This window comes from Cheilinus undulatus, linkage group 2 (assembly GCF_018320785.1).
Source record: "Cheilinus undulatus linkage group 2, ASM1832078v1, whole genome shotgun sequence".
Taxonomy (NCBI): Eukaryota; Metazoa; Chordata; class Actinopteri; order Labriformes; family Labridae; genus Cheilinus; species Cheilinus undulatus.
The window spans coordinates 21,946,482-21,966,895 of record NC_054866.1 but is presented as its reverse complement, the minus strand read 5'-3'; the positions used below and the strand labels follow the sequence as shown (position 1 = coordinate 21,966,895).

The following is a 20,414-nucleotide window of genomic DNA, read 5'->3' as shown; positions in this document are numbered from 1 at the left end:
CCAACTCAGATTACTTTTCAAGGACATTTAGGTTTGTTTCACTTGTCTGCCTCGTCTGAAGGACTCGATTCAAGCTTCTTCTCTCGGGCTAAAAAGTCATTTTGTCTAATTGATGCAGTTTGGAATTAGGTCCATTTCTTTGTGGCTGTTATGAGCAACTAGTCACCAATGTGCATTTTGTTGAGGTTTTTTCCCCAGTCTCAGCCTTGACAGGATGAAATCACTCACACGTAATGATCTTTCTATAGCACACCTGCAGGTCTTTGTATCCAGTTCTTGGAAATGTTGTTTTTTGGCTTGGGTTCTGTGTGAATTTCTCGCCCTGCTCCCTTTTGCCCTCTTATGGCTGGAGGCTGATAAATGTGGTGGTGTGAAACAATCATTTAAATATCAAGCCCCTATATTTACATTGTACAAGTGGCCCTGCCCCCAGAGTTTACAACATGGAAGTTCATACTATGGCAAAGAAGAGAAACTTCTCTAACCTAGAGACTGAGGCTGTAGCAAGAGAATGAGAAGGGAATAAATGTGTGGCAGCTTGCTTACTTATTTTTAAATGAAGCTACTCTACAAAGAGTTTTTTAATTTGCTGGACAAAACATTAAATTTGAGAAATACCATTTTAATGAGAGTAGAGAATTATCACATTGAATGGCTCATAGAGAAAAAATGTCCCAAACATAAATACAAGTAAAATATGAGTCCAGTAGATACTTAACATTATGCATAATAGACTTACAAATTGTTTTTAGAATTTTTTAAGCTAAACTTCATCCTCTTTTCACTCATACTAGAATGATAGCAGCCTGGCAGGTACATTTTGGTTTGTTCTGTTGATGTCTTCAAACCAAAATACAAGTTATTAGTCTGTCATATTTTTTACTTTTCAAAATCAGCCAAAACAAGCAACAAAAACCTAAAAGCTATTTTTTAACCTACTACGAAGTAAATTAGGTTTTTTTCCCCTAAATCTGGGTCTGGTTCTATTTTCATTAAAACAACACAAAATCAATCCGGTTGTTCCTCCATTGAATCTGTATCCCACTCAGGGGAAGTTTCCCTGTTTCCTGCCAGCTCCTCTCCCACCTCCCTGCACACCAGGGGAGGTGGTGGTGGTGGTTGTGGGGATATGAGCCCTGGAGAAAAAAATAGAGGGAGGAAGAGGAGGAGAGAGAACAGAACAAAGAAGGTGAGGATCAGAGAGGAGGAGAAGACAAACAGAAAAGATCCGCTGAAAGCTTTGAAGCCGAGCGGTCTGTCTTTGTTTCTCTGACATTCATGGAACAGCAGAGAGAGGGAGAGGGGGAGAGAGAGAGAGGGATCATGGGGGACTCCTCCACCAGACAACCAACTCTGAGTCTCATTAAATAGTTGCCTTCAGACAGAATCCCCCCCAAAACACCACTGCCATCAGGGAGCAGGTGTGCCGAGGTTGCTCGGTGTGTATTTGTGTGAGCGTGTGTGCGTGTCAGGGCCTTTGTAGCGGCCTCCATGGAGTCAGGTGTGAAGGACAGGTAGAGGACACAGCCTGCTTAAGGTGGAACTGTGACACCTTTAAGCCATATTGTTGCTCTGTTTTAAAGGGACGGAGGTGGAACTGGGTGGTTAAATTTCCACAATTTGGGCTCCAGCAGAGGTAAAGGTGGCTGTATTGAGTGATTGTATATGTATACATTTTCTGTTTGTGTGTTTTGCTACAATGATTGATAACCTGATCAAAAACATGATTATTTGTTATTCTTATAGTCATATTTCCTGATTCTGACTTCTTATACACCCTTACATAAAGGACAGGGAGTTGCAGAGGAGTGTGTGATTTATGTATTTTTTAAATAAGATAATGTTTTTTGGTTTACAGTAACCATGTTAACACAGTGCATGTAATCACATTCCCCTATTACCTGAGTTACCTGGCTGTTCAGGTAAACAAAGACCCTCACTGCTGTGCTTATAGAACAGACAGATTCTTCATCTGAAGATTTACGTGAGTAAGTAAACATCAGCTTTATGTCATAAAGTTTAATAAGATCATAGATTCAGAGGAAAAGGAATGCACTATTAGTATTATTACTATTGTTTTAAATCAACACATACTTTGAATTTGATAACGGTAACAAATTCCAAAAAAATGGACCAGGAGTTTCTTTACCACTGTGTTGCATCAGTTTTTCCTCTAACCACAGTCTTAAAGTGTCTGGGGAACAGAAATACTAACTCTTAAAGTATTGAAATAATTCTTTCCCATTCTAGCTTGATAGACAGCTTGAATTGCTTTACAGTGCAGTGTTAATGTCGTCATATTTTGCACTTTATAACTCATACATTTATAACTTATACATTTGCAGGCCAGTCTAGTACCTGCATTCTTTTATTGTGAAGCCATGCTGTTGTAACTCCTGCAAAGTGTGGCTTGGCATGCTCTTGCTGAGATAAGCAGGAGCATCTTTGAAACAAAAAAAAGAGATTGAGCCTCCACAGTTGCACAAGTGGCCCATGTCATCGACATTAATACACCCCTACATTCATCATAGATGCCTGCTTTCTTAGTTTGTATTGATAGCAATCTGAATTGTTCTTTTCCTCTTTAGGCCAAAGGACACTATGGACATAAATTTTTTTCTATAAACAATTTGAAATTTGGAGTTGTTTGGCTACAGTACATTTTTCTACTTATATGTCAGTCCATCTTAGAAGAGCTCGGCCTCAGAGAACTTAGTGATCCTTCTGTATGTTGCTTGATGAATGGCTTTTGCTTTGCATATTAGAGTGTTAACATACATTTATTGTTGAAGGAAGCAATGCTATTTGGCCATGTGGTAGGGTGGGTAAAAAGAGAATGTCTCAGTGTTGGCATGGTGTGCGGTGTGAGTTGGCATTGAAGGGGGTGGCTCTGGAGGATTACTGTTCAGCCCTCTGGAGGTGTCATTAGACTAACTGGACAAAACACCGGCAAAGGGGTGTTCCCACTTGACAACCCTGGTGAAGTTTTGGCTTCCTGCTGCCCATCTGTCGTCACAGTTGACGTGTGGAAGCAAATGGTAGAGATTTAAGTGGGTTTAGGGACTTCTTCCCGAAAAGCTTTCTGTAGAGCACAAATATCTTGTGTTTGCTTTAAACCTATAGATGCTGTGATGTACTGTGTTAAGTAATAATGCTTTTCGAACTGTTCCTGAGTCCACATTGTAATATCCATCACAGAATGACAGTTTTTAATGCAGTTCCTCCTAAGGGAACAAAGATCATAGGTATTCAATGTTGATTCTCAACCTTGCCCTCTTACGTTCAGAGGTTTCTCCAGGTTCTCTGAATCTTTTGATGATATTCTAGACTGTAGATGTTGAACTCCCTATATTTCAGACTTCAACAATGTTAGTAAGTCTTTGTCATCTGACTATACTCTAACAAGGTCTCTAAAAATTACAAATTTACATTTTATATTGCTTTTTTATCATTCTGTTTGTTTATTGGTCTTATTCTGAAAAATCTTATCTTGTATTTCCTTTAAATACCTGGATATAAATACAACAATCTTTAGCATCTCGTAAGCCTTCTAATTTTTTTTTTTTTTTTCAGTTTCTGCTGTACACCTTGCCTGTGATATTTCAGGGCATGCCTAAAATCTTCTGCTTCCTTTGATTCACAACATTCCTCATCCTGGAGAATAAAAGTCAAATTGAATTAGTCTAAAATGAGATGAAAGCCTTCCTTGAGCTGCTCTTTCTGCCAAGTGGAGAGAGTTTTCTTGTGCTGGTCAGGAGGAGTGTGGGAATCAGGTGTGAAGTTTAAAAGATGAAGAATAGAGAGAAATTGTTCAGACCAGAGCTTTCAACCTGCTGATCTTTGCTTTTATCCTGACACTCTTCTTCTCCTGCATTCAGTTGTCTCCACAGGTTTCCAAAGGCCTAACACCATCAATGGTCCAGTTGTCTCAGTGTGAATCTCTTCTGTCTGATATTAAATGATTGAAATGTCACAGCTTGAAAGTAAGAAATGCCTTCAACTGTTAGATTTAGTTTTCTGAAATGAAAGCTCCTGGGGATTTTTTTTTTTTTCGGCAAAAGACCCAGACTTCAGTTTTTCCTCTTTCTCCATCTCTGTGAAATAATTTTGCTAATCTGATGCTTAACCTTTCAGTAATCTGGAGCTTTCAGTTTTCTGCCATTCTGAGAAATTTCTCTAACTTGTGTTTTCATAAAGGGCTCTGTAGATCTCATGCAGTAGATTTGTATCCTTGATGGATCAATATGTGCCTGAAATGTTAGCAGTCTGTCTTAGACATAGCCATCAGTCAACCATGTGCATGTTTATATCAAAATAAAGGAAATTTCTGATGAAGTCAGGCAGCTTGAAAGGCAGCTGAGTGCTGACTGGTTGACAAAAACAATCTTGGTTTAGTTCTTCAGATGACAGCTGTTCTGGAGAGCCTGAGATAAGAGCTTGTCAGGATTTTAATTTGAGTGGATTTGAAAGATGTGATGTTTTTTTTTTTTTGTTTTTTTTTTTACTCTGAAAATTTTGAACCATTTTCCCCTCCTTCTTCTTCAGCTATGATATGTGAAATTTCATGACTTTTGCAGGTGTATTGTATTTTTCCTCCTCATTTGTTTGTATTTGTGTGAAACAGATTCAGGATCTGGCCATCCGCTGCATTCAGAAGAACATAAAGAAGAACCGAGGTGTTAAAGACTGGCCATGGTGGAAGCTGTTCACCACCGTCAGACCACTTATTGAGGTGCAGCTCACTGAGGAGCAGATCCGCGGCAAGGATGTGAGTATACACACGTAAATACACATATTTGACTGATGCATATCTACAGAAATTAAAGTTGTTTCTTTCAAGGCCAACGTGATACCATAATTTTAATCTAATTTTAATCTAAAATTAACAATGGCTGTGTCCGAAACCACACACTCATTCCTCTGTTCCCTGGTGACTATATAGTAAGCTGAATTCAGTGGACTATATAGTGGACTCAATTGCACAAAACAAAAACAGTGGAAAATGACAACATCAACATCTCACAATTAAAACGTGTAGCAATGACAGCATGCAGATATGAGGATTGAAGAAGGTAGAATTTCTCTCAAAACTGATACTTAACCAAAATATAGTATTATTAATAGATAAAATCTGTATGACTTTTGTGGCAAAATAATCATACATATTCTCCTGCAGTGTCATTTGTTTGTGCATTAAGATAATGATCTCACGTCTGTAATCATCATAGGGAAAAATGTCACTTCATTTTGAGTCCTTAGCACTTAACTACAAAGTATATTTTTGTTTAAAAATAAAAACAAGCAAAACAAAAATGCTTCAAAAATGAACTTGTCTGTCATCCTGTATCCATTAATCAGTCATGTATGAGAGCAGTTATGTGTCATTTTCTGCTTGTTACATCTTATAAATGCTATGCATGATGGTAAATATTGCTGGGCTGGTGACCACTAGTTGTTCACTATTTGTCAAGATGTATTTTGGAAGATAATGAGTGCACTCTGTAGTGTGTAACAGTGAACAGTTATCAAAATACAAAAATAATACAAAAATTAAAAGGGCAGATTCAGACCATACTCCAATAAGATAATAACAGTAATGTTATAACAATAATAATAATCATACTAAAAATAAAGTCTAAAAAAGAAATAGAGTGAAATGCTTGATATTTGACTTTGTCTGGACTGCAGTTATAATATATATATATTAAAAAAACAACATCAAACCTTATCTCATGGAATATGGCCATGATCATGAGCCTCCACAATATTTACCCCATATTCTAAGGTACACTTCTAACCTTCCAAACTGTTATAAGCAGGTAGTTTATTATTTTTAACCATCAACAATTGCTAGCAAACTCATTCACTCTAACTTAATTGCACAAATAAATTCACTTATTTCTTTTGAAATGTTGCCAGTGTATTTTTGCAATTTAGACAGTCTGTAGAGTTTGATAGCAACTTTTGATGTACTCATTACTTTCTTAGTCAGACTTGGCCGATGAAGTACCTTTGATAGTCCATGGTTTGATCAACAGAAATTGTTTGATTTTTAAAAATTGGTTTTCCAATGTAGCAAATGTTTTACTGTCCTCAGGAGCTTCTGTTTTTGTCTTTTGATTTGAATATATAGACCTTAAATGTCCTTAAAAAAATCAAATTCTCATCCCTAGAAATCTATCTAAATTTCACTCTTTCCCTTACTTTTTTACCCCATGCACACTCCAAAACCTGGTCTTTGGACAATAGAACCCTTTTTAAAATGTTCTTAAAAACATTTCTCTGCTATTCTCATCTAATTAACAACTTAATCAAATCCGTCTCATTAAACCTGGAAGTAATACACTGTTACAACACCCAGGCTTCCCCTACAATAAAGCCCAAATTAAATGACAGCTTTGAGGATTATTAGTTTATGTGGTGATGAATTCCCTTTCTCTGCTTTAATTTGAAATTTATGGCCTTTATGTGTATTTTCCCCTCAGGAAGAGATCCAGCAGCTGAAGCAGAAATTAGAGAAGGTGGAGAAAGAGAGAAACGAGTTAAGACTGAACACAGACAGACTGGAGAGCCGGGTAAGTACAAGGAAACATAGAAGGATTTTAGACATTTCTTTCAAATTTTATGAAAATTTGAGGGAACAAAGAGAGAATATTTCCTTAAAGGTTTAGACTTGGCCAAAATTAGAATAATTTAGCTGATGGCAAACTCACCCTGGGGCTAGTTGCACCTCACTGTGCTGAATCATGATTGCTTCAACATTGCTCCAGGTCCAGCCAGGTGTGAACGTGGATTTGTCATCACTTCAAGATACGACACATGTAGTTCACAAGAAGTGGGTCCCCACAAAGAGTCAGCAAAATGGAGAAATACACAGACAGCATGATAATAACTTTACTCACTTTGCAGCTTATCTTGAGCCGTTTTAGTCAGATATGACTCTCAAAACACTCCATTATGTTTATTGTTGAGAGGAACAGTCAATTTAATTACATATCATGCCCATATTGGTACAGTACCACTGCTCATGTCTGTGCATGAGCAGTGGTACTGTACCAAATACCACCTCTTCCATCCATGCCAGGGTTAAGGAAGTGTGCTATGACATGCTACAGATTGCCAATTGCAGATGCATCCTTAAAGTAGAACTGGTGAATCAGAAGACAGTTCGTCTCTAAGCCGGCAATGAAAACACACCTGAGCCTTTGAGCAGAGAAACAAACGTCCTCTCATACCTCAGATACAATGAAATAAAATGAAATCATTCAGCAGAATTTTTTTTTAATCCATTCTGCTCATCCAAACAGAAGTAAGAGAATTAAGACATCCCTGGAGCAGATTGATTTTCAGGTCAGTTGAGGAACACAAGAGTCATGTGTGTTTGTATTAATACCTGACTTAAAGAGTGTAGCAAAGAGAGCTGTGAAGCAAAACAGAGAAAATATAAGGCAACAGAAAAGTCAGAGTCTACAGAAGGTTTATGTTTTTTCTGTGGTTTTTCCTCAGGCTGAGACGAATGCTGACTGCAGGGGCAATGTCTGTTTATCCAAGTAGATTTTAAATTTAATTTGGTTGTGACTGTTGGGTTAAATTTTTGCTTCATGCGCAGACCATAAGCAGATCAGATCTGTTTAGATATGCACTGAGCTGTGACTCAAGTGAATTATTTTTTGAATAAGTCTGCTGCAAACAACAATATTAATATTCAATAGTCTCAGTACTGTCAATACCTCCTGTTTGTGCATGTATGCATCTGTGTGTTTTATGTGTATTTTTGTCCTATCAGATCACAGAGCTGTCGTCAGAGCTGGCTGATGAGAGAAACACCGGGGAGTCAGCATCTCAGCTGCTGGAGACCGAAACCTCTGAGAGACTACGTCTGGAGAAGGACATGAAGGACCTGCAGGTAAAGATACACACATACACACAGATCAGCCATGTCAGTAAAATTAGAGAGCCTCAATGCTTTCTGTTTAGTTTGGATTTGTTTAGGATAGTAAAATGAAAGTCACTTTTAGTGAGAGCACATGGAGGCAAACATTTCTGGTTCAATAAGCCCCTCAGCTATTTACTTTACATTCAGGCTTAGAGCTCAGATTTGTGTAAAATGGGGTTTAATGTCTCTTATCTTTTGTATGAATAGAACAAAAAACACAACAAACTGAATTACTGGGGTCAAAAAATGTTCAAGAGCTTGATTTCTCCTCCGTTTTTTAAGTCTGGTTTGATGTTTTAAAGGTAGTATAGATGTAGGTGTCTGGTGTAATAGCACAGTTAGCAAAGGCTTGGAGGTGCATTTGAAGCCATTTTTCTTAGAATGTTATAGATATTTTGAGAAAGAGCTGGTAATGGAATTAAAAATTTTCCTCATATGGTGGGATACATAGGATGGATGAACAGCCTGTCTCCCTCTCCCCAACCACACCTATCATGCTCAACAGCACTTTACCACTGGGTCAGGGAGACCAGGCTTTCAAGATATGGGCGCAAAAAGATAAAAGATTTATATCGAGGAGATACATTATGATCATTTGAAGATTTAAAACCTGACCATCAGATTCCAACGACACATTTTTATTGTTATCTTCAGATGTGACACTACATACCATCTAAGCAGGGAGGCTCTCTGGACAGACCTAGACAATCCTCATTAGAGTCGTTATTATTAGAGGGCAATCTTAGAAAACACGTATCACAAATATACAGTTTACTATTGAAACATTCCAAGACTAATACTACAGGATTAAAGGAAAAATGGGAGGGGGATCTAGCCATCCAGATGATGGACGAACACTGGTATCAGATTAACAAACAATCACAGAGGATTTATATCAATACTAGACACAAATTGTGTAACTATGAAGTTATACATAGAGCATATTTTACACCCGAAAGACCGAGCCATATCAAAACCAGCTCATCTCCTCTGCCCTCGATGTAAAACTGGCACACTTGAACGTATGATATAATCCTGCTCAAGGCTTAGACAGTGGTGGCAAGAGGTGTAAAATATTTTTCAGAAAGTATTACTGCAAGCTATTTCCCTTTCAGTGAGAATTGTGATGTTGGGTGATTCATCTGACCTGAACCTCCCCTCTCAGAAAATAAAAAGTTTTGTGAGTCTAGCTGTAACAGCTGCCAAAAGTGTGTTACATCCAAATGGAATCATGAAGATTCCCCCAATGTTATCCAATGGATTAACGAGGTTAACTCATGTGTTCCTTTAGAAAAAAAAACCTATACCATCAGGGGTAGCCTGGAACTTTTTCATAAGACCTGGGACCCTTGGATAGCCTCATGGAATGTAGCCAATACTCTGCCAGTCTTTTAACCTTAGCCTCAATTCTCCCAATTTTGCTTGATGTGCGGTGGATGTGGGTCAGGGGTTGGCCACTTGGGGAGGAGGGGAGATGTATATGCGTGTAAGTGTATTGTATTTTACATTGCTGAAGATGTGGTGTATCCCGTCAAGGCACTAGTGAATTGTTATGTACTATTGTACTTTTTTATATTGTGTTATGTTCTGTTTACCTAATTGTCATTTATGATTACAGAATGAATTAACAGAATTTTCAAAACAAAAAAAGAAGAACCAAAAAATCCCAGATATGCTAAGTATCAGTAGTATTAAAATTAACAGATCTCCAGTCATTTTATAAGAAAAATATGCCATGAGAGAAGGACGGAGAGAGAGCAAGAACTGTCTATATATGTTTGCAACATTTAGGTATCAAATGTTTCCAATATATCTAGGCAATTTAGACAGTGTGCAGGAGTTTGCCTGCACTTTTTGGTGATTAAAGGGAAGGGAAGGAATAACCTTATGATAGGTGTGTCGGACTTTTATTTTTGTTTGATTTTTATTAGAATCACAGGCTTAAACAATATTGTGTTATGAAAAACCCTATTGCATTGAGTGCACAGTCATTCTCTTGGCTCTATTTTTACCTAAAATTTCAATGAAAAACAGCCTTATAGGTAGCCTTAGGTAAGTCCTTAAAAGACAACAAAAATTGTTCTGCCTCCAAAGCAGGGATTCTCAAACTTTTCAGCCCGCAACCCCCAAAATAACAGAGACAGGGGCCAACACTGTAGCCTAGACTGGTTGAAGCATAGTTGAACACTGCCGTGCCTGCCATTTAAGAATAGTTGTGTGCAGACTTACATGTTAAGGATTTTATAAACATTACTTTGATTAGAGCATAAACCTCATCAAATGACCGTGTTTATATTTTACTTTTAACTAAATTTATGGATGTATTTTGTATTAAAAATGGTGGAATATACCATTTGAAATCATTCAAAAATGTTCTTTATATTTTGAAAGGCGTCTGGCCATCCTCCCTTAGTGTCTCATGACCCCCAAGGGGGGCCCGACCCCTAGGTTAAGAACCACTGCTCTAGAGGGAAGCAAAGGCATTAACGAGTAGTTCCCCATCCCATTAAACTGTAACGACGTTAAAACTCAAACATTGTAACATAAGAAAGTCTTGAATTAAACATGCATTAAGTACTGAAGTATATTCCCATGTATCAGCCCTGCAGGTTTTTTTCTGCTTGGCATCATGTGATCTCTGCAGCAGCAGGAGAATTTTGGCATGCTGTGCAGAAACCATCACACTCTAAATGAGTTTCTTACCTGTAACAACAAACCCTGGTGTGCAGGTGTGAGGCCTTACAGTTGTTCTGTTCTGTACAGCTGAAAATGAGCAAAGGAGGTTTAGTTTCTCCTGAGGCAACCATCATATAAAATTACAGGATGTATTACTCATATGTGAATCTTGTTTGAGGATGGCATGATCAGAATCAGGCTCAAGATTAACATTTTACAGTATTTGTAAACATCCCAAAACTGTCAGTGTTTGGACATTGCTGTCAATCGAATGCAGTCACAGAACTACATCTTAGGGAAAGATTGGTGGGATATTAACCACTGACTATTTTTTTTAACCTCCCCTTTATCACAAGAATCACATAGAAATGTATTGTTTAATTCAGTGTAAATAAGATTACAGTCATATTGCTTGTTTTGATGAACGGTCAACAGATGTGTCACTTAAGTTGACACAAAGATTTGTGGGTCATTTTTCTCCTCCCCTTACATAGAGGATGATCCAGTGTATCCGCTGCGAAAGGAGACATTAAAGGAAGCAATACAGCTCCTTTACGAATCATTTAGAGAATTTAAACAGCCCTTATCATAGCTTACACTAAAAGAGGTCGTCTCACTCAGTTAGAAACCTTCCTAGGCAAAGAGAACTATTCAGACGTCCTGGTGTCAGTGTTGACAGTAGTAGACTTTGTGCTTGGATGGTCTGACTCAGTTTGACTTTAGCTCACTGAAGCAGGGATACAGTTATAAATTCAACATTATTTACCCCCACCCCCACCCCCACCACCACCACCACCACCACCACCACACACACACACACACACACACACACACACACAAAAACACAAACAAATAACATAAATTACCCCTTCTTTTTTTAATTTAACCCTCAGGAGCATTGATTTATTAGAAAGCTAATTGTGTATATTGAGGAAATATAGCAAAATAATTGTTAAAGACAAAAAGATGATGGATGAAGGAGAAACCAGAATAAATGAGGAGAGAGGGATAATGAATGCAAATGTTTCCTCGCAGGTGCACTGCATGGTGCAATCTATCAATTAACATCAGATTATGTTACAGAACACCAAGCAAACCCAGCTGGTTTCGATTTCTGTATCAAGATATTTATATATGATTTAATTATGATAATATATTTCTGAATGAAGACAACATTTGGGGGAAAAAATCCCTCAGTTATCCCTTCAGTTTTACAGAATTTAACTATTTCATCCTATTTTTTTAACAAAACGAATATGCATTTTTTCTTTGTAACATGCAATAATTCTGTTAAATCTTTATTCCAACAAATCTTTACACATTCCTTATTCCACACAAATTACAGAAAAATAAGTAGGAAAGCACTCGGAGCGCACAGACCTCCACCATTAGCCCTTTCTCCCAATAGTACAGAATCCTTTAAAAAATTCCTGGATCCAGACGGTGATCCGGATCACTCCCAGATCTAATCAGTTCTTCCTTATGCCATTTCTGACATTTCGTGAACATTTCGTCAAAATCCGTCAACAAATTTTTGAGTTACGTTGCTAACAAACAAACAAACAAACTAACTAACAAACTAACAAACCCACCCGATCACATAACTTCCTTGGCGGAGGTAATAATAACAATGTACTAACAGTGAGACATACCACGATATGCCAGCAGAGCTAAATTTAACAAACCAAAACGTAGAGAAAACTTTATATCAACCTCAAATCAAAATTTACTACGTGATACTGTTTTCACAAAAAACTTAACTCTTCCTCTGTCTTACCCTCCACCAGACAAAGTTTGACAGCATGAAAAAGCAGATGGAGTCCATGGAGATGGAGGTGATGGAAGCTCGGCTCATCCGGGCGTCTGAACTCAACGGAGAGATGGATGACGATGACACAGGTCAGACTCAAGCACACGCAGAAACACTTTGCTACCAACCTGCTGAGACTTCATATATTCTTTCTTTTCCTTTACTTATATTAAACTTTTGAAGCGGTCAGGCGCCCACACAGGTGAGAGGCTGATAGAAGTCTCTTCAGGTCTGCGTGGGTGGGTTATGATCGGCTCAAGTGACAGATTTATGGAGGAGGACAAAATTAAACTTAAAAGCAGTCTACTGTAGTGTACAGATATTTAAACTGTCAAAACAACACAAAGATTTATGCTTTGTGGCTGGCTTTTAAATGATTAATTAAAATTCTTGATAAAGCATAAATGCAATCTTTTTGTAAAACAAAAAGCGCACAATTGAGGTTAAAATAAGGCTAAAATACAAATAAAAAGTAGAGAAGGCAGTGCGAAGCCTTGTCTTTCAGTTTTATATTTTTTCTTTTAAAACAAAAATTAAATATGTTTTTCATATTTTTTTCATGTTTTTTATTATCCGTTTTAGAACTGTAAATACAGTGGCCAAAACAATACATGGACTGACAGTCTCACAAAATCTTCTCCAAACTTAGTTTTGATTTATCTTTTATCCACCTCCAGTATGAACAGGGCTCTCAAACTCTCTCACACACAGATGTTAGAGCAGCTTTGACTCTCTCCCAGTCTGTATGAAAAGCTCAGTGTGATCTCCTCAGAGGAGCTGCAGGAGCTGCAGGAGGGGGTGATGCGCGATCGATGCTTTGACAAAAGCAGAGAAAAATCCGATGCGAAGAAGTACATTAGAAATGGATCAGTTAAAAGTGAAAAATGAAGTGAGGATTCAGAGTGAGACACCCTGCAGGCAGGCTGCCAGCTGTCTTTGTGTGGCCTGCTCACTGTGTGAATGTACCATCGATTTCTTTAAGTGTCTTCATTCATGTTGCATTGGCGGGAACACAGTCTCCTGTTTGTACTCTGGCAGAGCACTGGCTGAGGGGAAATAACACTTTTCAACGTCAGGAATGGAACTACACATTAATATGTGAGGATTTTTCTATTAAAACAAACTTAAAAACAATTTAATGGCAGAGAGGACCGACTCAGTAAAGAAGAAATCTGAAGTAAAGGGTTTATGTCAGCCAAAAACATGTAAATCAAATGTCAACAGCTTGGAGTTGTGTTGTGGGGTGGTCAAACACATAAAGAGTGGAATTTCTCAAACACAGGGCATTGATTTCTTTGGTACTAAGGAACAGATGTTCAATGTTTTCAGGAGGGAAATCCTAATGACTTTAAAAATGTATTTTTTCGTAACCACTGTCAGATAGGAAATGTATAGATCTTTCAGTAATATCTGAGCTCAATTAGTTTGCTGTAAATTTCATGGTATGTACATTTCTACAGACCAACAAAGCAACATAAAAATCAATGTTCTTTTTCTTCAACAGAAATAAACACAGCAACTTTTTGTCTGATACAATGTTTCAAAATAAAATATGCAAGGAGTTTAAAGAATTATAGACCAATTTAGTGTAGATGTCACAATAACGTTAGAGAAGTTGTGCAAACCATTTTAGGTATGAACAAATGTGGAATTAAATAGAGAGAAACCGGTAATAGCTGCTCAGATCTCTGAGTGAGGAAAAATGTCTTATCAAGCTTTAAGATGTTAGAATAGGAGCAATAATAAAAAATATTGCTAAGAAATTCTGCCACTGAGGACACTCTTTAAAGCAAAACACAGATGTTTATGGTGGTGTATTAGTAGCAGCAGTAGTACTTCTAGTGATTAACGCTGTACTAATGATGATTTAGATAATTAAGAGTTAATTCTAACCAAGCTATACAAGTGCAGTTTCCATCAGTATGTAGTTGTTTGAGTTATTTATAATACCTCGTGTCTTTGTAGTTGTCATTTATGTTCCTGCTACTGGCTGCGCAGAATGTCAATCTGTAACAGATAAAAATCATCAGATAAATCTCAGTATTCAGTGTCCTGGTCCCGGCAATAAAATACAAAATTATTAGGGATGTACAATGTTGATTATTTTCCGATATGCTGATATTTACAAATTCGTTTTTTGACGATGCATACATTGATACCAACATTTATATGTAGTTCAGACCTTCAGGCCTTAAACCACTCAATTTGGAGTTTGAGGATGAAAAAATAACACATTTCAGTCCTTAAAACACACTTAAGAGCGTAAGGAATGATAATGAATAGAGAAAAAGACTTAAGCTGGTGTAGGTCTGTCGGTCCAGCCTAAAGCTCCACTAACTTAAAATTTGTGTACATGAACGATTATAGTCATTTCACTGAATATTAAAGGTAAGCAGAGTTGGTTTGCAAACGTACAACAATGAATGCAATCATTACACTGTAAGCAAATTAATTGCTAGCTATTTTGATAAATGTAAATTTTTTGAGTACATTTTTTGTTTAAAAAGTGTTAAAATATCCTTTCCAGCTTTTTGAGTGTTATTTTTTCAGATTAAGCAAAATATTTTGGTTTGTTTTATTTTATTTATTTATTTTTTTACACATTTGAAAAAAAAAATTGTAGAAACAAAGACATGAATCAGTTTATTCCTCTTTTTTCTTAGCAACTTTTCTTAACTTTGAAATTGCCCCATTTATTTGCTCATAATTTCATGTAAGAGTAACCTTACTTTGGCCTTAAATAAACAGCAGGGATATTTAAGTTTCCCCAATCAGGAGTAAATCTGTATAAAAAGTGGTTTCTCTTCAAGTAATGATAAAGTAAACTTTCCTTCAAATAACCAGGACAAGTTCTGTTTGTTTCTTCTTTAGATTTATGAATTTTATTTTCCTCTTGAACTTTTCATAATACAGCTTAACCTAACTACATTTGTTAAGATTATCGATGGCATTTGATTTACTAAATATTACCCTAGGTTTAAATTAATGTTTGAATATCGTAAAGCATTCCCCGCTTCTTAAGTTGGATACTACTGTTTTTAAACTAATTCTTTGTTTTGATCTCTTACTGTTCAAATTTTCCAGCAACATTTATAAATGCTCAATTTCACATAGAAGTTGGGGCTTTTTTTTAATTAATTCTGTTTTATGTAAAGGTTTTGATGTTTCATGGGAGCTGTGTGATGAATAAAAACACAGTGAGATAACAGAGTTTGCAGGAACTTTTTGATTTAGGCAGTGACTGTGATGGTGTAGCTGTGACAGTGCTGATGTGATGCTGCTGATGTGACAGGAGGAGAGTGGAGGCTGAAGTACGAACGAGCCATCAGAGAGATCGAGTTCACCAAGAAGAGACTACAGCAGGAGTTTGATGACAAGCTGGAGGTGGAGCAGCAGAACAAACGGCAGCTGGAGAGGAGGGTGAGCGAACACACTGCAGACAGTTTCATGTACATACAACGCCCAGTAAGACTCTGTTACTTAATCATATTTTTTCCAGATGTGACATGATGACCTCGATGAGCTTCATTTTAGTCTTAGGAAACTGGAAGACATTATGTTTCTCATATTTTGTTCATTTGTTTGGCTTTTTTGAGCTTAATCTATTTTTCAGAATTTGTTAGAAATATTCACAATATAATTTAGTGGCAACCCAAAGTCATAATTCTCTAAAGGACAAATGCAATTTTTAGTTGTCAGGAAAAAGAAAGGCTTTTTGTGCCCTGGCATGTTGCTGTCTGATGAATGTCAACCGTGTCTCCCACTGTGTTTTAGAATACCTCTCACGCCTGTCTTGTGTAGCTGTCTGGAATTTACAGGTCTTTAAATCAAATTAGCACCCCACAGGTTTTTGTTACAAAACAGCGTACCATTGTTTTTTTTTTTGTTTCTTTAATGGATGATTGTGGGTTTTTAATAAGTGGGCTCACATTCTCAGCAGTCAGCATCTGCAGGACAGGATCAGCTCCGTGTTCCTGTCTGGCACATGCTGGTGTTGAGGGAAGATCATTCAGTTTATTCAAACAGGGCTCGTTTGCTGAAACCAACCTTCTGTTCAGCTCACTGTCTGAGTAAATTTTATGTGGATTTGTTTTCCAATCACGATCAACTTTCTCTCTCGTCTTTATGTTTTTTCACTGATCAATCTATAATCAAAATAGAGGTGCATCTCTGAAAATTAGAATATCATGTAAAAGCTCATTTTTCCCATGATTTACTTCAGAAAGTTAAATTCCCAGTAATTCTAGATTAATTTCATACTAAGCGAAATATTTCAAGACTTTTTTTGGCTTTTAATCTTGATGATAACAGCATACAGCTAAACAAATCAAGAATTCACTATCTCAAAATAGAATATTTTGGACAAGTTAAATTTGTAAAGGTTTCCTAAGCCTTTATTCTCTCACTCTGGTTCAGTACACACAAGTACGATCACAAGGAAGACTGCTGACTGGACTAATGTCCAGAAGAGAGTCTTTGTCATCCTCCAAAAGGAGGGTAAGCCACAGAAGGTCACTGCTGAAGGGCAGGCTGTTCTCAGAGGCTGTATCAAAGCATATTCATAGAAAGTTGACTGGAAGGCAAAGGTGTAGTAAGAAAAGAAGCACAATCATCAGGGATGAGCTCAGCCTTCAGAGGACTGTCACACAAAGCAGATATGAAAAGTTAGGGGAGCTTCACAAAGAGTGGACTGAGGCTGGAATCAGCGTATAAAGAGCCACCACACAGACGGGTCCAGGAAATGGGCTACACGTGTGGTGTGCTTAGTGTCAAGCCAATCCTGAACCACAGATGTCATAAGTGTTGCACGTGGACTAAGGAGAAAAAGAACTGGACTACAAAACTACCAGATACTTGTTTGTGCCCATGGTATTACTGTGTTTAATTGGCCAGCCAACTGCTCTGACCTGAACCTGGTAGAGAATGCCTGGGGAAATGTCAAGAGGAAGATGAGACACACCAGACTCAACAGTACGGTCAAGAAGGCTGCTACCAGAGACACCTGGGCTTCATAACACCTGAGCAGTGCCATACACTGATTGACTCCATGTCACATTGTATAGAAGCAGTAAAGGAGCTCCAACCAAGTACTGAGTGCATAAATGGAGTATGACTTTCCAGAAGGTCAACATTTCTGTATTATAAATCCTTTATTGGACTGGTGTTTTGTGGTATTCTAATATTTTGTTTTTTTCATTTTGTGGGCTGTAAGCCGAAATCATCAACATTTAAGTCTGAAATATTTCACTCTGTATGAGATTAATCAAGAATATATGGAAGTTTCACTACTTGAATTGAATCTGGAAAAAAACAACTTCTTAATGATATTTAAGTGTTTTTTAGATGCACCTGTCTCTATAACAGTATTTTGCTTTTCAGTTTTATAACTGTTCATATTACAGTTTGAGTTTACAAATGTCTGTCTTTAAGCTCTAAGTTGGATGTAATGTTACACCCAGGCATAAGCCCAGCTAGTTTTTTCAGCACCAATTCTATATCAAGTACTGCAGAAATGAAGTAATATCCACAGGAAGTACCTTTTTAGTAGATAATTTATGGGCCATGAATTCATTTATTGCTAGACCATCTGCTGAAAGACAGGAATTGCTGAGAGAAAAAAGAGATTATTGGGATGACTTGCAGCAAATGATTAAGACCACTAGTTGAGCCTGTGACAGCTGCATCAGGGACTATAACCTCCTTTATGGGCTAAATGATTTAATCTTTGAGTTAAACAGGCGCCACAGAGAACACATTTTTAACGTCATGAATAAAATAGCATCTGAAAAAAAGTACAAACTTGATTGATTATAAAAAATGTAATATGTTCAGATTGAATCTTTTTTTTAAAGGGTAGATGATAAAATTAGATTGAGAGATTCCATTTTTATTTTTAATCTGTACGAAATCTTCCAAATCAAAATGATCCAAATGCAGTCAGTAGACACAGTGTGATAAGTTAGTTGATTTTGTCGAGCAAAATGATATTTTTCTCATGTTTGCATCAATGTATACTTAACACATGATTCGTTTGACCTTTAAATGCAGTAGACCACATAATCAGGCTGAAACAGTTTCATACAGTATGTGTTAAGAATAGACACTTACTCACTGCTCTGCTTTTAATGTGGTAAGGACCATAGTTACACATTTACATATACTTCCTGCATGTCTGTCCACTTGCTAGAAATAGATATAGAAATATATTGCTGTGTATTTTTCATCACCTAAAAAAAGTACCCTTCTGATTTGTTGTGCCTATCATGTGTGTTTGTGCAGATCAGCGACCTGCAGGCCGATAACGAGGAGTCCCAAAGAAACATCCAGCAGCTGAAGAAGAAAACCCAACGACTGACAGCCGAGCTGCAAGACACTAAACTGCACCTGGAGGGCCAACAGAGCCGCAACCACGACCTGGAGAAGAAGCAGAGGAAGTCAGTAAACACTCACATGACTTCACACACTTGTATTTGCTCATTGTGTGCTGTTCCTGTGCAGGGTCCAGTGGTGTTGGTGTTGTAACAAGGATGACTTTAAAGAAAAACATGTTTTGTGCTCCAGTTTGTTTACAGCATCATGCTGTGCTGAGAGAACAGACACATCTCCAGCTCATTTATTCTGCAGCTGAAGTGTGTGTGTGTGTTTGCCCTGTAAACATACATGCTGTAGTTTAAACAGTTTTGATATAAAAAAGGATGTTCCTCCTAACCAGCTCAGCACTTTTGAAGTAACTGGCTCCATTCCTGAACTTTTGTATGATGATTTCTGCTCCTCACAGATGTTGCAGCTTCATATGTGAGTATTGTGACTGTGTTGATCAGCTAAGAATGTGTCCATAAATGCAGGTTTGACAGTGAGCTGAGTGCAGCGCAGGAGGAGGTGCAGAGGGAGAGGAGCCTGAGGGAGAAACTGGCCAGAGAGAAAGACATGCTGAGCGGAGACGTCTTCAGCCTCCGACAGCAGCTGGAGGTTTGTGTCTGCGTCGCACAGTTTATGTCATAAATCTTTAAAATGTACTCATTTATTTTTACTTAACACAGATTAACTGTGGTGATGTATGGATTACCCTCTCTGCCGTGGTTAAGTGGAGACAGTCTTTAGGAGACTGTAAACACAGTAGACAATAAAATAAACAGAAAGACAACAGCAATCTTCTATTTGCTGTCTAAATTTGCTCAGTTGTTTCGTAACTATGACAACGTTCTGTTTTAAAAGCTAGTAAGCTGGCTGTTAGAGTTGTTTTTGTACTACTTCTGCTTTAAAGTCAAATTCAAGTGTATAATTTATTGTACTCTAGTCATTTATATTTGAATTAGAGGACTTTGAAAAAAGGAAGGAATGTATATGTACTATGTTCAAGAAAAATCCTCAAACTCCCACAGTTGTGAAGATGGAACCAGAGAATGTTTGGAGCTGGGCCTAACAAATACATTTCATGATTTGGTGTAACAACATAATCAACAAAATACTTAAAAGATGTGTTATAACTTGTCATGAAATTATACCTTAGAGCCCATAGCCAATTTGCAATATTTTTGGTCCACCTGTATCTTTTAATGCAAAAATGCCTGTAGAATCTCAACCCTTTTTAGCATCATCAAGTTATAGACATCTGTGTTTTTCAGGACAATCTGGACTATCAGAATATGTGTGCTGGATGTCAGATTAATGTATCAGAAGTTATCAGAAAGGCCAAGTGAAAAACAAAACAGAAATTGAATCTCACAGAACTTTATGAAATTCCCACCTAGATCAACAGTGAACAAGCCTTTTCACGTACGCATTTAGTTCCTGCATACCTTGTCTATCAGGAGTAAAAATAACTTTCTAACAAACACACAACAGAAACTATCCCCATCATTTATCCCTGTAAAACCAATTCACATTTTGCACACATGTAGTATTCCAGTGCATAAAATGCACATGAATCCCATTTTAGGAGTACAAATGTCCTCTTTTGATTGATTGGGCGTTAGAAGGCTATTTTTTTTT

The 20,414-nt window shown here is 37.4% G+C and overlaps 1 protein-coding gene across 14 annotated transcripts in view; it reads left to right on the top strand.

Annotated features, from left to right (window-relative positions):
- myo18ab (myosin XVIIIAb) overlaps positions 1–20,414 on the top strand; it is a 202,117-nt gene that overhangs the window by 119,595 nt on the left and 62,108 nt on the right. For all 14 annotated transcript variants that reach the window (XM_041804165.1, XM_041804150.1, XM_041804142.1 and 11 more), the window contains 7 exons: positions 4,625–4,768; positions 6,486–6,575; positions 7,787–7,906; positions 12,400–12,511; positions 15,715–15,842; positions 18,702–18,856; positions 19,268–19,391. In XM_041804165.1, the coding sequence (XP_041660099.1) occupies positions 4,625–4,768; positions 6,486–6,575; positions 7,787–7,906; positions 12,400–12,511; positions 15,715–15,842; positions 18,702–18,856; positions 19,268–19,391 (873 nt within the window). The remainder of the gene's footprint in view (positions 1–4,624; positions 4,769–6,485; positions 6,576–7,786; positions 7,907–12,399; positions 12,512–15,714; positions 15,843–18,701; positions 18,857–19,267; positions 19,392–20,414) is intronic.